Here is a 12,825-nt window from a genome sequence, read left to right on the forward strand (position 1 = left end):
ACTTCATGGTTTTTCTTATATACGTACGTAAAACATTATTTCAATTTATTTGCAGTTTGCGCAACGATTAATATTAAGGTAGGTACCCGTGTAAAGCGTGTTAAAACAGTATTACTACTGTTTTAACACGCTTTTAGACAAGCCGAATACTGTATCCACCCATATAACAAAAAAAGATATCTATAGTATCTGATTTCAAATACGAGTAATTGAAAACTTACGTTAGGTACTCTTGTGCTTTATGACATTCCCATGATCATTATTAAAAGAAACACCAAATCACAATGACATCAATATAATTGCGACCAACCTTCTATAACTAAACAAAATAAAAGCAAAAAGTTGACATTCTTAAAACATTATTCTGTAATAACGACTTTACTGTATAGCATTTTCAGTTTACGCATGCTTCTGTTCGAGGTCTGCCATTTTTTCTTTATGACGGCGGATGGCGTCCTCGTGGCGTTTGATCTGATCTTCATGGAAAGAAATCTCTTTGCCCAAGTGATTCTTCAGGTTGGAGAGCTGTTCCTTTTGCTGAAATTAAAGGATGAAATTTCTCTTATTAATGGCCAGCTACATGCAATCTATACTATATTATCAAGCTGAAATGTTTCATTTGCTAGGGCATGCTAATCTTAGGAACTACTAGACTGATTTGTAAATATATTTCAGTGTCAGATGGCTCACTTCTCAAGGAAAATTAATTATATACTACTTTTTATCCAAGTGCTTGAACAAGAACCCATGGTATGCGTGGGTGAAAGCACTGGCGTAAGATAGTTTCTAAAAAACTAATGTCTAAAATGGTTGCTCCTATACACAACAACACACATTCTGTCAACTTCATCCAAGCAGTAACCATGTGAAAAGTATGTACCTTTCTGTAGAAGTACTCCTCTTCCCTAGCTGCCTCCATTTTACCGAAAGCACCACCAGCCTCGCGGATGGAGCCACCACCGCCGCCACCCTTGCCGGCTCCGGATCCAGGTTCGCCGCTGTACATTCTGAAATCAGTTTCAAGATATTTAAGTATATTGATGACAGATCAAGATCAAACATGAAATAGGAAGAAAAATATAAGAGAAAGAAAGAAAGAAAGAAAGAAGAAAAGAAGAAAGAAAAGATATTTAGAGCAAAGAAATGAAATCTTGAGAAATACACTTCACACTTGCTATACCAATAAGTCAGATCATTATTATTTTTCTATTCTGGCAACTGATAGTATTATGCATCAGAACTATTTTTACACCTGACTAATCTGAACAATGCATGATGAAATTGTAGTGCAATTATAAGACACTGTATATTATTCTGACGATAGTAGCCTTAACCTGTCATGGTATGGGCAGCGGGCATATGATAAAGAAGAATGAGCATTATCTCGTGAAGATGGGTTTGTTGAACATAAATTATGTGGATAGATTAGGCATACAACCAAAGGACAACAATCCATCCGGTGTTGATAGATTGTGTGAAGGATGATATGGCAGGAGCTAATTTTAATTGTAGACTGCAGATAGTGAAGCATGAAAGATGACATGCTGCGCTTACCACAAATAGAATTGGCATAGAAGTTGCCCGTCTATCTTATAAACTCGTAAACAAAATAAGGATGATCTACAAGAACAACCATCACAATGTTCCTCTAGCATTGTTGTATGCACTTTACAAATAACCAACTTTTAAAACACAATGTATAGTTAATAAGCATAGCGAGTATAAAACAATGGAGTTTTTAAATTATTCAATTTTATATGTGATGCCTATTTGTTTCCAGTACATGCACACAATGAAAAAACTATTAAATGATATTTTATAGCTGGAACAATAGAGAAATCGAATGATTATTTAGGTAGGCAAATATATTAGGTCAAAGGGTCACCTTAGTTTTTAGTTTGCTTAACCTTAAATTCTAGACTGTTCATGTACCTAATAAAAACTCCTTTGTTAATTGTGACAGCTATGTAAACAATATCTCAGATGACAGCAGGTAGTAAAAGAATGATTTTGACATTGAAATGAGCAAAACTACACCCCCAACATGACCTTGACCATGAGATTCACCTTAAAAAGCTGACAGGAATACAATAATTTGTTAAAAATTATAACTCAAACACTACTACGACGTAGAAATGAAAATTGTAAACACTGCGTAGAACGAGCATCGATTGGCAGTTTATATACTACGGCTGACTAAGGGTCAGAGACACCTTTGTCATGCAACCTATAAATAGAATTAAAAACAGAACATTGATATGTCAATGACGTGGAGATCAATCATGATCCAATGTGCATCTCGCCAAATTAAGATTAGTGGAAATCTATTTCTAGTACCCACTAAAAATTGCGTGCAAAGTGGTATCTAAAGATTGCGTAACTTGACATGCCGGTATAGAATCCTCACCTTACGCTAACGATAGCCCGCGACAGAGCAGTCCTCGTTTTCGGAATGAAACTCATGATTTAAAGTTAAGTTTTACTTAAAAATAACAATTTTGTTCGAATTCTACAAGATAAGCATAGATAATACACTATATAGAGATAGATACGCAACTCATCGTTCAAAACAACTTACTAGCGTGAAAGTTAACGGGCCCCCGTCACAAGATGGCGTGGTTACTTCATGTATGGTTAGGGTAGATGGCGCTTTTCAAGAGTTCTCTTAAATATGTTTTTAAATTTGAAAATTGAAATCACTGTTTTAAATTCAATTTACTGTAAATTGAATTTAAAACAGTGATTTCAATTTCCAGTTCCAGTTTCCAGTTTTCAGTTTCCAACTTCTAGTCTAGTCAATAATATTATGGGAGATAATAAAAAAACAAAAGATAAAGAGTACATTTATCGGCTAAGTATATTTTATTTCCTTTTTTTATGTGTATTACAATATTTAAATGCTTGTAACTTAATTTCATCATTTACATCGAAATTTGTTATTTTTCCGTTAATTATTCTATTAACCCCGGTGCACCAACTGTGAATGATTAAATTAATTGACATATTAATTATAAAATCAATTAATTTATTTTTATGAACTATACAAGTAATTATACTAAAATCACAATGGCAATTGATGTAAAATTTCATTTTTCTTTCAGATATTTTATTTCAGGTGAATCTCGTAAACATGCAACAATCATATAATATATTTCATTTAATAATTTTATAAAATCATCACATGCATTAAATAAGGATTTTTCGTATAATCTATTTCATAATTAAATGATTCAAAATCAATTTCCTTTCTTAATATATCATTAGTACATGTTCCACATTTTTGAACACTTTACATTTCGATTTTTTACAATGTATCCTGCTACATATTTTTTGATTCGGCATGCAAAATCGAGTCATTCCATTTAATTTGGTTCATTGTATTAATTAAAGAATCAATAGGAAAATCACCACTAACCAATTCAATTTCATTGTTTTGTTTTCAGCAAGAAGATCTTTGAAAGATTGCAGTGATTTATTTTCATCTTTTCACAGTTGGCACTTACAGAATGGGGCGAATTTAAATTATTAAGTAACAAAGTTTTGAACGCATTAATAAATTGTAGGCACGAGGGATTAACATTTCGTATCCCATTACTTCTAATGTTACAAAAAATTTTCAAGAGGGTCCTGATTGAAATTTCTGGTTAAAAGGCTAGTAACTTTATATTTGATTTTTAAAACTCCCACATTTCTTTAAACGTTTTAATATTGTGGATCCAATTTTGAAGGGATGGCACTTTTTCATATCTTACTTCTTCTGTACCATCCCGTTTTTTTATAGTTTTAAAAGTCATTGAATCCAATATAGGAACTACCTCTGTCCATAATCTAAAATGAGGAGAATTATTCATTACACACCCCTTGAAAATTTTTGGATCACCTGTATATGAATGTCCATTGAAAGAATCAAATAGTTTGTCCATAATGAGTAGAAAATCAGCAGTTTCTTCGCACTCCGCCGGAAGAAGGTTGTGTTCTGAAACAATATATTAAATAAGTACTAGAATACAGTTCATATCAATCTTTTTTGCTATTGTGGACCGAAATTAAAGAAAAAAGAAAGAAAATACATTTATTCGACCCAGATTAGGGGACACAATAAAAAAACAAAAATACAAAAATTTAATTAAAAAATTAAACGGTGTGCCTCACGGCTGTGTCGAAAAGGCACAAACTTACAAACTTTAAAGTGGCAGTAACGATTTACTGTGCGTCTTTATCAGTTGGTTCAGTAAATAGTTGTGGGTGTAAATATAATTAGTAAGAAACCAACATTAAACTATATTTTGTAGTTTCATAATGTCTCAAATTTTTATTTCAATATGATAATTTTAATTTATTATTTCATTTCAATTTATAATGTTATTCCAACAATATATCTTATGCATCTTAAATATTGACATAGCCAATTTTAGATAAATTATTAGATATGAATTGTATTTTTATTTTGAATTTTATCGAGAGAAATAGCATCTCAATTGTTTGTTTTTAAATATTTTTGAACTTATAAATGTAGCCAGGACATCTAATATTATTTTAAAGAAAAATAATGAACTTTCTAATTTGTCTGTGGAGAATGAAGATGGTTAAAACATGTAAATTAAAAATAAAAATCTAATTTAGTAAATTAATAGCAATTTTTTTAAATATAGAAAATAATGAGAACAATAAAAGCATACTTACTTGCTAAGAATCTCAATGCTGATGATACCCTTTGGCTGAAAACTTGTGCAGCATATTTCACTTTCATTTTGGAATTTTCTCTTTATTAACATGGTTTTCTGTTAATTTATTAACAAGCCTAATTTCATCATCCCCAACATCTAACTTCAACAGCATCTCCAAATGTTCCCACTTTGCATACTTTGTTTTCCCATCTTGTACAAATTTCAAATGTTTGGCGAGTAAATTATTTCTCATTCCCTTTAAAAGATGTGGAGGATCAAATAATGGGAAGACCTTTTGGTCTTCAAACTCGAAGGCTTGGGTCCTATATTCATTACCCTCTTGTAAATATTTGCGTTTTGTGTCTTCTTGAAGACTTTTATCACAGAAATATTTGTGGCTGATTGGTCACATATAGTGGCAATAACTATCAATCCAGTATTGGAGATTTCTTTTATTATTGTTTTGATCAGCTTCTTTAAATCGTCCTTTTCGTGGCACCTTGGCAAAATGAAAAGCATAAAGGTTGTTTCACTTTGCTTTTTATACCCTTGATCATAAAGACCAAGGCATGATCTGCGAGTTTTTGTTTGTCTGTGCCCAAAATCTTCAAAACCAGTTATCTGTTTTAGGGCAGGGTTGTAAAAACCCGGAGCCAATGATACCTCATCAAACAGTAAATTGACCAACTTTTTTCTGCCGGCAATTTTGCTACTGTAGCTTTTAAATTTTAAATATATCAGGATTGAAGCCTGGTTTCAGTTCAAATTTACTCAACATTTTTGTAGGCTGCGCTTTGATGGCAAGACAAACATTTTTCGCATGAGGTTGTAAGCTTTCTGACTCTGTTTGTAAATGGTCAATGCCATGATTTTTCGTTAAATGTAAATCGCCTGCCTCGTGGTTTCTTTTTCCATTTCATTTGGAGGAAGTAAATATTTTTATTGTTGCAGGCATTTTATTTAACTCTTTCAAAAATGATTTTGATGTGGAAATTTTCCTTGCAGAGAGTTTCTTGTTATTTTGTTCCTTATATTTCTTTTTCAGCTTCAATACTTTCTGTTTTAACTTTATTATCTCCTTCTCTTTGAGGTGACGACTCGTTTTAAATATTGACAAGTCCCTCTTTTCCTAGAACCTGTAATTTAAATTATGTTACACCTCAGATCAAAGAAATAGTGTTACACAAAGTTTTAATAGAATTGTGATAAAAATATGTTACATAATATTGTTCTGTTATTATATTATGACCAGAGATTGGAATAGGTAGGCTTCGAGGAACAGATACAAAAGTGGAGACTTCCTACAACAGCAGATACAAGCTTGATAAATATTTTTATGGGGATTTTATGGGTAAACAAAATGGATATAAAGAAGATCATTCAGACTCCATACATTTTGGGCCTTTTCTACCAACGAAAAAAATGGTATGGATGGTTAGAACTAGCTATTTGGATGAATAATTATTATGACACATAAGTTGTAGGATTATATCAAGTTATTATTATTAATCCATTTAATTCAGGTTTACAAGTTCGGAGATTTGTTATTGTCTTACATTTATTGATTCCTGCAAGTGCGGAAATAATCCTACCTAAAATTATAAACGCGAAAGTTTGTAAGTTTGGATGATGTTTGTTACTCTTTCACGAAAAACTACTGAACGGCTTTGGATGAAATTTGGTATGTAGATAGCTTATACCCTGGAATTAGACATAGGCTATTTTTTATTCCGGTATACGCGGGTGAAACCGCGGGACGCAGTTAGTATGAAATAATCCTATACTAGTACTAATATTATAAATGTTGTGAGGATGTTTGTTCCTCTTTCCCGCGAAAACTACTAAACGGATTTAGATGAAACTTTACAGTAATATAGCTTATAAAAAATGTAATAACACATAGGCTTCACTACATAGTATAAAACAAAGTCGCTTTCTCTGTCCTTATTTCCCTATGTACGCTTAAATGCCCACTCTCTCTCTCTGCAAGAAGTTTTATGACCCTACAGTGGAAACAAATTGGAATCCTGATGATGGAAAGAAAAACCTAATGTTACAAGTCAAAGGTCAATTGTCAATAAAAATATTTACCTTTAGGGCGTTCAGCTGTCTGTAATGCATTCTGTACATCACTATGATAGTGGGTAGAGCTGGATGGCTCAATGACAGCAAGTTTATCTTGCGAAATGTTTAATAAATTCGACATGTCTGCCTCGACATGTCCCGATGGACCTTCAAGAGTTTGACCAACTGGTAATGTAGATAAATCTGCAAAAGGATGAAATTATTTATAGTTACTGTATAATTATGTAGAATATAGAACAATATTCATTTAATTCTTAGAAGATAGCATGTTGCATCAATTATTTTTGGTATATAATATTCATTTTATTTTCTTCTAATTAGGATTAGATTATTCAGTAGAAAATTTTATTTAATATTTGAGGAACAATTTTGTTATTACAGCGAAGGCAAAGAAATGTGGTTTTGTTTCTATTAAGATTTAAATAACATAAGACATCTAAATAGTAGGTACCTAGAGTTGGTATTGCATTTGGAGTAAGTCGGTGACTGGCTGAACGGTAACACTCTTCAAAATGTCTGTCGCAAAATCGAATTTGGTTATAAATGTAGATGTCGCCTTTCTCTTGTAAAGCTTTATCTAGTACTTTTTTCCACGAGTTAAACTTTTCCAAATGTGGGTATTCAGGTTTAGGAAATCGGTGCAATGGGCCTGAAATCAAGAAGTTTTATACATGAACAACTCACTCTCATTAAAATACCGTAATAGATATCATCATCATATGTATAAAATTTTAGTAATGTACTGTGATACCATCCTTGAATATTAATCTAACACTAGAAATAATAGCTGAGGTCTAGCAGTACTAGAACAGGAACACCACAGTTGAAGTAAATAAAATCACAGTAGCATAGCATGGGGTGCCGAGGGGCCATGGCCCTGGGTGGCGCTACTCTAGGGGCCGGCACCGCCGCCTAGCTGCAGCATCAAGCCAAGTAGAAGCTGATAGCGTTGACAGTAGAGGCAAAGGCATTTTTTGCCGCCTTTACATTGTCAGTTCCTATTTATGCCACCCCATAATACAATTTTCTTGAGAAGAGTCACTATACATTAAAGGTTGTCTGTAAAGATCGCTTTTAGCGATAAGACCACCATTGTTACACCCTTTTAGTTATTAAGTTTTAAATTGTAATTTGTTATGGTGTACATAGTGTGTATAGATACCACCACCACCACCATAACAAATACAACAAGATAGATAGATATCTATCTATACTTCTAGCCTACCTCCCAATAACTTCTTGTCTACTAAAAGAAGATCTAACCTATCAGGCAGGCAGGGTACTAAATTTTTCGACTCGCTCTTGAATTTTTACATCTGCTTGTTTTCGTTTAATTTGACAATAAATGCTTAGTCCACACAAGGCTTTATGTTTTTTGAGCTTTAAAGGAAAATCTAACATATCCTAGTTTGCAAAAAATATTGTTGCATGCTGTATGAATCGACAAAGTTATACATAGATCATTAGTGTATGAATCAACAAAATCCTAGGTAGGATGCTAAAATTTTCACACTGCTGCACTACATATCAAAGAGAGCCAGTAACAATTTCTGAAAGTATTCCTTCCAGCACCCTAGTGAATCCCAAAATCATGGGCTGAGACCGCACCTGGTCATGAGTCGATATCAATAATAATTCTTTCTTGCCAAAACCATCTTTAGAATTTTATTAAATTGTAGTCATTTGAATTTAAATAAGTACCTAAATAAGGGGGCTCGCCCCTAAGACTACCCACTGACCGGCAGCTAAATATACCTGCGGCGGCGGAATCCCATGCTACGCCACTGTAAAATCATAGTTTTAAAACCTGATGAAGTTATTTGGTCAGAGGGTCGTCTAGAGCGGGCTTTGTCTTATACGTAGATTCCGAGTCTTTTGATTGGATATAAAAGTTAATGTGCAGTTTCAATTGTTTGTGTAGGGTCAGGACAGGAGTGTGTGTGTAGTGCATCTTAGATTTTGATGACTCAAGGACTATGATGACCACAGATTGCACGGATGACAATAATGGATATTGTGCAGCCTATCAGCAAAAGATAAATTACGTGCATTATAAAGTTAAAAGTTTTGAACTTACCGTCATTGTCACAATCAAAGTAGCACTTATATCTTGACGTTGATGGCATTCCGCCCCTAAGACGATCCACTGGACGCATTTTCTAGTCCTAAATACGGTGCCGGGTCAATGTAAAAGCAGTCGATCGAGGTTCCAAAATACAAAGCCGGGTCAATGAAAATGCAGTAGATCACAGGTCCAAAATACGAAGCCAGGTCAATCACAGAAGCAGTCAGTATCAGAGTCCAGGAACACGCAACAATCGTAATAAAAAAACCAGAAAATAACACTCAGAATAAACCAACACGTTAGAAAACGGAAAACGGTTTAATTTAAAAGTATGGTCGACTGTCAATGTCAATCGTCAGTGTTTCAAGTGGTTTCAAGTAGTGTGATTATTGTGATTAACTAAGACGTCCTCATAGATAAAAAATTAAAATAAATCATAAAATTATTTAATTACAATATTTGTTAATATTTCTAATCACAAAACTTTTTTTAGATTTGTTATTAAATCGATGAAATATCGGTCTAAGGTGCAGTGACATCTAGTGACTAAAACGAAGTACAAATACCCAAGTTACGGGGCATCCGTCACTAGATGGCGCATTTCTAAAAAAAAACCTCAGAAAATTATTGTACTTCAGTTGCATCCCCATGAAGATAAGTACTGACTGAATTAAAAGTTTCTCGATTGTGGTAGCAAAATATGACAGATTTTGGTAGATATTTCAAACCAAAGATAACTAAGACTTTTTTTGGTGGAACAAATATTTGGCTTTTAAGTAATAATTAAGTTTTAGTTTACCCAAGTTAGTTACCAAAAAGTTGATTTGTAATTATTATCCTATTAATAATAAACACTAGTGCCCAACCGAAGGTAAGACTGGATAATGCATACTAAGTTTGTAAACTCATGTTATAATCCTCGTTCGTCTGATGGTCAGATATGACTATTTGATTTCGTTATCTAGGACATCATGGGTTTTCTAGATAAATGGGAGAGATGTTCACCTACCAGAAAAGCGCCGGATCTAGTATATTTAGTATTAGGACAAGAAATAATTAAAAGATAATTATAGTTTAAGTAGGAAATAAGAAATAAATTCTTCTTCCCCTTCAGAAAAAAAAAATATTTAGACTTAAAGGGAAAGGTACCTCTGAAATCTTACCATTCGTTGACGGATATTTGAATGATAATAAAAATGTAAGTTGATTGAACTTTCTAGAAAGTTTTCATTTGTATGTATTTGTAACTAGAAAGCTAAATTAGAAAAAACACTTGGACCAACCAATGCGCGTTATAAACATAGCAGCAATATTAAACTCCAAGTTTTTTTTTGCTATTTTAACTTTCAAGTTACAAATACATACAAATGAAAACTTTAATAATTTGATTTTGAACCTTGGACCGTAAAACTATGTGACTTCTGGTATGTGGGTGAAAATAGATGCGCTGCCATTTACTGATTTCGGAACAAAGTCTTTTAATATTTAAGATACGTGAAGTTAAAATAATAATAAACAAATAGTTATCGAAAATTGCTGTTCCTTTTCTTTGCATTTACTTCAAATACAAGTTTTAAATTGCAAAAATCTATAAAATAAAAGAAGAGATATTGCATATCGTAACAATCCGTGTACCATAGACAAGAAGGCAAAAGGGCGGGAATTTTTAATAATCTTGAACATTTTATCAGTACCATGATTGGCAAACTCAAATAACTAGTTATTTATACAACAAATTGATTCAATACCATATATTATAGTTAACAGTACGTAACTATAACTAAGTTTGTTTAAATACAGTGCAAAACTTACGCCATTTCTTGCTTTTTCACCCAGAGCACATGCTTCAACTTTTGCTCTGCAATAATTTTGTTAAGCTCAGCCGTCTCTCTCATAGCTCTCATGACTTGACGTTCTTCTTTTAGTGACTCCATCTTCATCTGCTTTTCTGCTGCAGTGTACCTTAAAACATTAAAATAAAATTAGTATTAACATATTAAAGAGCCGTTAGAAAAAATATACAAATAATAATTACCGAATGCTTAATATGGAAACTTACTTGAAATACTCCTGTAGTTCCCTGTGAAATGGGTTAATCATTTTACAAGCTTCATCCACATTCTCATAAGGTTTATCAGTCATGGCCGAGACGGATCTCATGTTGCAATTATTTTTATTCTGAATATTTTCATCAGGCGTCTCAAAATCATTTGTTTCAGAGATTTGCTCAGAGACTGAAGATGAAGATGACTCCAACTGGCTTGTACTGTTGGTTTTATCTTGTGGCATATCAGAATCCATTGATACAGTAGTGGTATTGTTTATACCACTGCAACTTGGCTGGTTAATTTCCCTAAAACAATAAAAGTGATATAGATTGATGTAAGTATAGTGCCTTTTAAATTCAAAATTGAAAATACTTTGCTAATTCTCATTAGAGATCTTATTAAATGTAAGTATACTATATAATTTAAAACAACAAAACTGAAGACCACAACAAATAATTTAAAATCTTTTAAAATAATTGCTAATTAGTTGTGGTTCAGTAACACATGTGAACCAAACATACACAAAACATTTAAAAAGTAATTAATATCTACAGCTAACAAAGTGAACTTACTCATCAATACATTCAGCCTTGATTTCAATATTTGTTGTGATTGAAGTATCATTTAAATTTTCATTTTCTCCCTTCAAAACACCATCTTTCACTAACTCAAGTAAATTACAAACTTCTAAGGATAGTCTAGAATAATTTTGCAGTTGAGGTCCGTTAAGTGCTATTTCTTCGCGGGCTATTCGTTTCATATTCTGCCACTGAGTCTTCACTTTCTTTATGGAACTACCAGTAAACTTACAACCAAATTTTGCAGAAAGCTCACGTAGTATTTCATTCCATGCTACGTCCTTTTCTTCGTAATGGTTTGGACCATTATTAGTTTTAGTTACCACCACTTCCTTGCGTTCCTTAATTAACTCCAGTAGGTACCGTTTTTCTTCAAGTGACCAGTTAGGGGTTCTTAGTCTTCGGTTGTTATTTAGCTTTATAATCCTTCCCATTTTCTGTGTCGCGTCTACAGGAACGTGGTTTATCTTTTGCAACGATTTGTTGCAAACGATGCACTCGACGTCCAAAATTATAGGTTTCCACATTTAAAAACAAATGATCGGCGAAAAACGAGTGAATACTTTGACAAGCTATAGACAGCGCTACTAATTGTGCACTGTTTAAAAACCTATTTTGGAATGAAGTTTGTAATGGACTGTTTTTGAATCATAGAACCAGTGTGAAATAAATGAATTAAAAATATTTTCAATGAGGCGATGCTTTACTGCAAGCCCAGGCATTTTAATAGATTGGTTTTCTTATACGTACGGATACGTAACTGACTGGCCGTTAACACAGCGCGAAACTTAAAATCTCGTGTAAAATCTTACAAGTTTTTGATTTTATTTCATTCCGAAATAATCATACAAGAAATATGTATTGAGCGTAAGAAGTAAAACTGTTTTTGATGTAAATGGCCACATTCAAATACTAAGTTTGATCAAGTAGGTGCGTTAAACTAATACCTACATGGTTAGTTTCGTTAACGTCAAAATGATTGATGTTTTAATTAATGTTGTTTATTTTACAAACGGCCCCTTTTATTTAATTTAAACCTCTAGTAATAGCGTTTTCAGTACACAATATTTTGAAAAGAAATACAAATTGATAAAAAATGAAGGTGTGTGCCGATGGCGATTTAATTTGTAGATGTTTTAATATCAAATATTTTTTACGTAAGTATTTTACATTATTTTAAAATGTGATGATATTCAGACTGTTACTTATTACTAGTCCTATGTTATTAATCTGAAAGGTTCGCTTTAGTTTGGTTGGTCTTTAAAGTGAATATAATCTTGTGTAAATGATAATATTAAAACAATCTTGACGGACGGAGATTTTAATGTAAATAAACGAGTAAAATATCGTTTGTTTTAGTTGCATCAGTGGTTTTCTGCGAC

At 32.7% G+C, this 12,825-nt stretch overlaps 3 protein-coding genes and 1 long non-coding RNA gene across 5 annotated transcripts; all 4 read right to left on the reverse strand.

Moving 5' to 3' along the window:
* Positions 1 to 279: 279 nt before the first annotated feature.
* LOC126053676 (ATPase inhibitor mai-2, mitochondrial) lies at positions 280 to 9,601 on the reverse strand. 2 transcript variants are annotated; one of them, XM_064043494.1, is made up of 4 exons: positions 9,469 to 9,601; positions 2,408 to 2,513; positions 881 to 1,007; positions 280 to 537 (listed from the first exon to the last, which is right to left on the reverse strand). In XM_064043494.1, the coding sequence occupies exons 2-4, from the start codon at positions 2,461 to 2,463 to the stop codon at positions 400 to 402; spliced, it is 321 nt and encodes a 106-aa protein (XP_063899564.1). In that variant the 5' UTR covers positions 2,464 to 2,513; positions 9,469 to 9,601; the 3' UTR covers positions 280 to 399. The 2 variants fall into 2 exon arrangements, with proteins under 2 accessions (XP_063899564.1, XP_049692263.1); XM_049836306.2 differs by lacking the exons at positions 2,408 to 2,513; positions 9,469 to 9,601 and adding an exon at positions 2,068 to 2,209.
* Positions 3,923 to 5,215, reverse strand: LOC135119310 (uncharacterized). Its single transcript, XR_010278159.1, has 2 exons — positions 4,684 to 5,215; positions 3,923 to 3,976 (listed from the first exon to the last, which is right to left on the reverse strand). It is a non-coding gene; the product is annotated as an uncharacterized LOC135119310 (long non-coding RNA).
* Positions 5,585 to 9,235, reverse strand: LOC135119288 (uncharacterized). Its single transcript, XM_064043493.1, has 4 exons — positions 8,830 to 9,235; positions 7,204 to 7,401; positions 6,759 to 6,935; positions 5,585 to 5,803 (listed from the first exon to the last, which is right to left on the reverse strand). The coding sequence occupies exons 1-4, from the start codon at positions 8,906 to 8,908 to the stop codon at positions 5,739 to 5,741; spliced, it is 519 nt and encodes a 172-aa protein (XP_063899563.1). The 5' UTR covers positions 8,909 to 9,235; the 3' UTR covers positions 5,585 to 5,738.
* Positions 9,602 to 10,625: 1,024 nt separating the features above from the next.
* On the reverse strand, positions 10,626 to 12,330 carry LOC110383861 (uncharacterized). The gene is made up of 3 exons (XM_021344800.3): positions 11,438 to 12,330; positions 10,877 to 11,170; positions 10,626 to 10,779 (listed from the first exon to the last, which is right to left on the reverse strand). The coding sequence occupies exons 1-3, from the start codon at positions 11,968 to 11,970 to the stop codon at positions 10,626 to 10,628; spliced, it is 981 nt and encodes a 326-aa protein (XP_021200475.3). The 5' UTR covers positions 11,971 to 12,330.
* Between the last annotated feature and the right edge of the window lie 495 nt (positions 12,331 to 12,825).

This window comes from Helicoverpa armigera, chromosome 3 (genome assembly GCF_030705265.1).
Source record: "Helicoverpa armigera isolate CAAS_96S chromosome 3, ASM3070526v1, whole genome shotgun sequence".
Lineage (NCBI taxonomy): Eukaryota > Metazoa > Arthropoda > Insecta > Lepidoptera > Noctuidae > Helicoverpa > Helicoverpa armigera.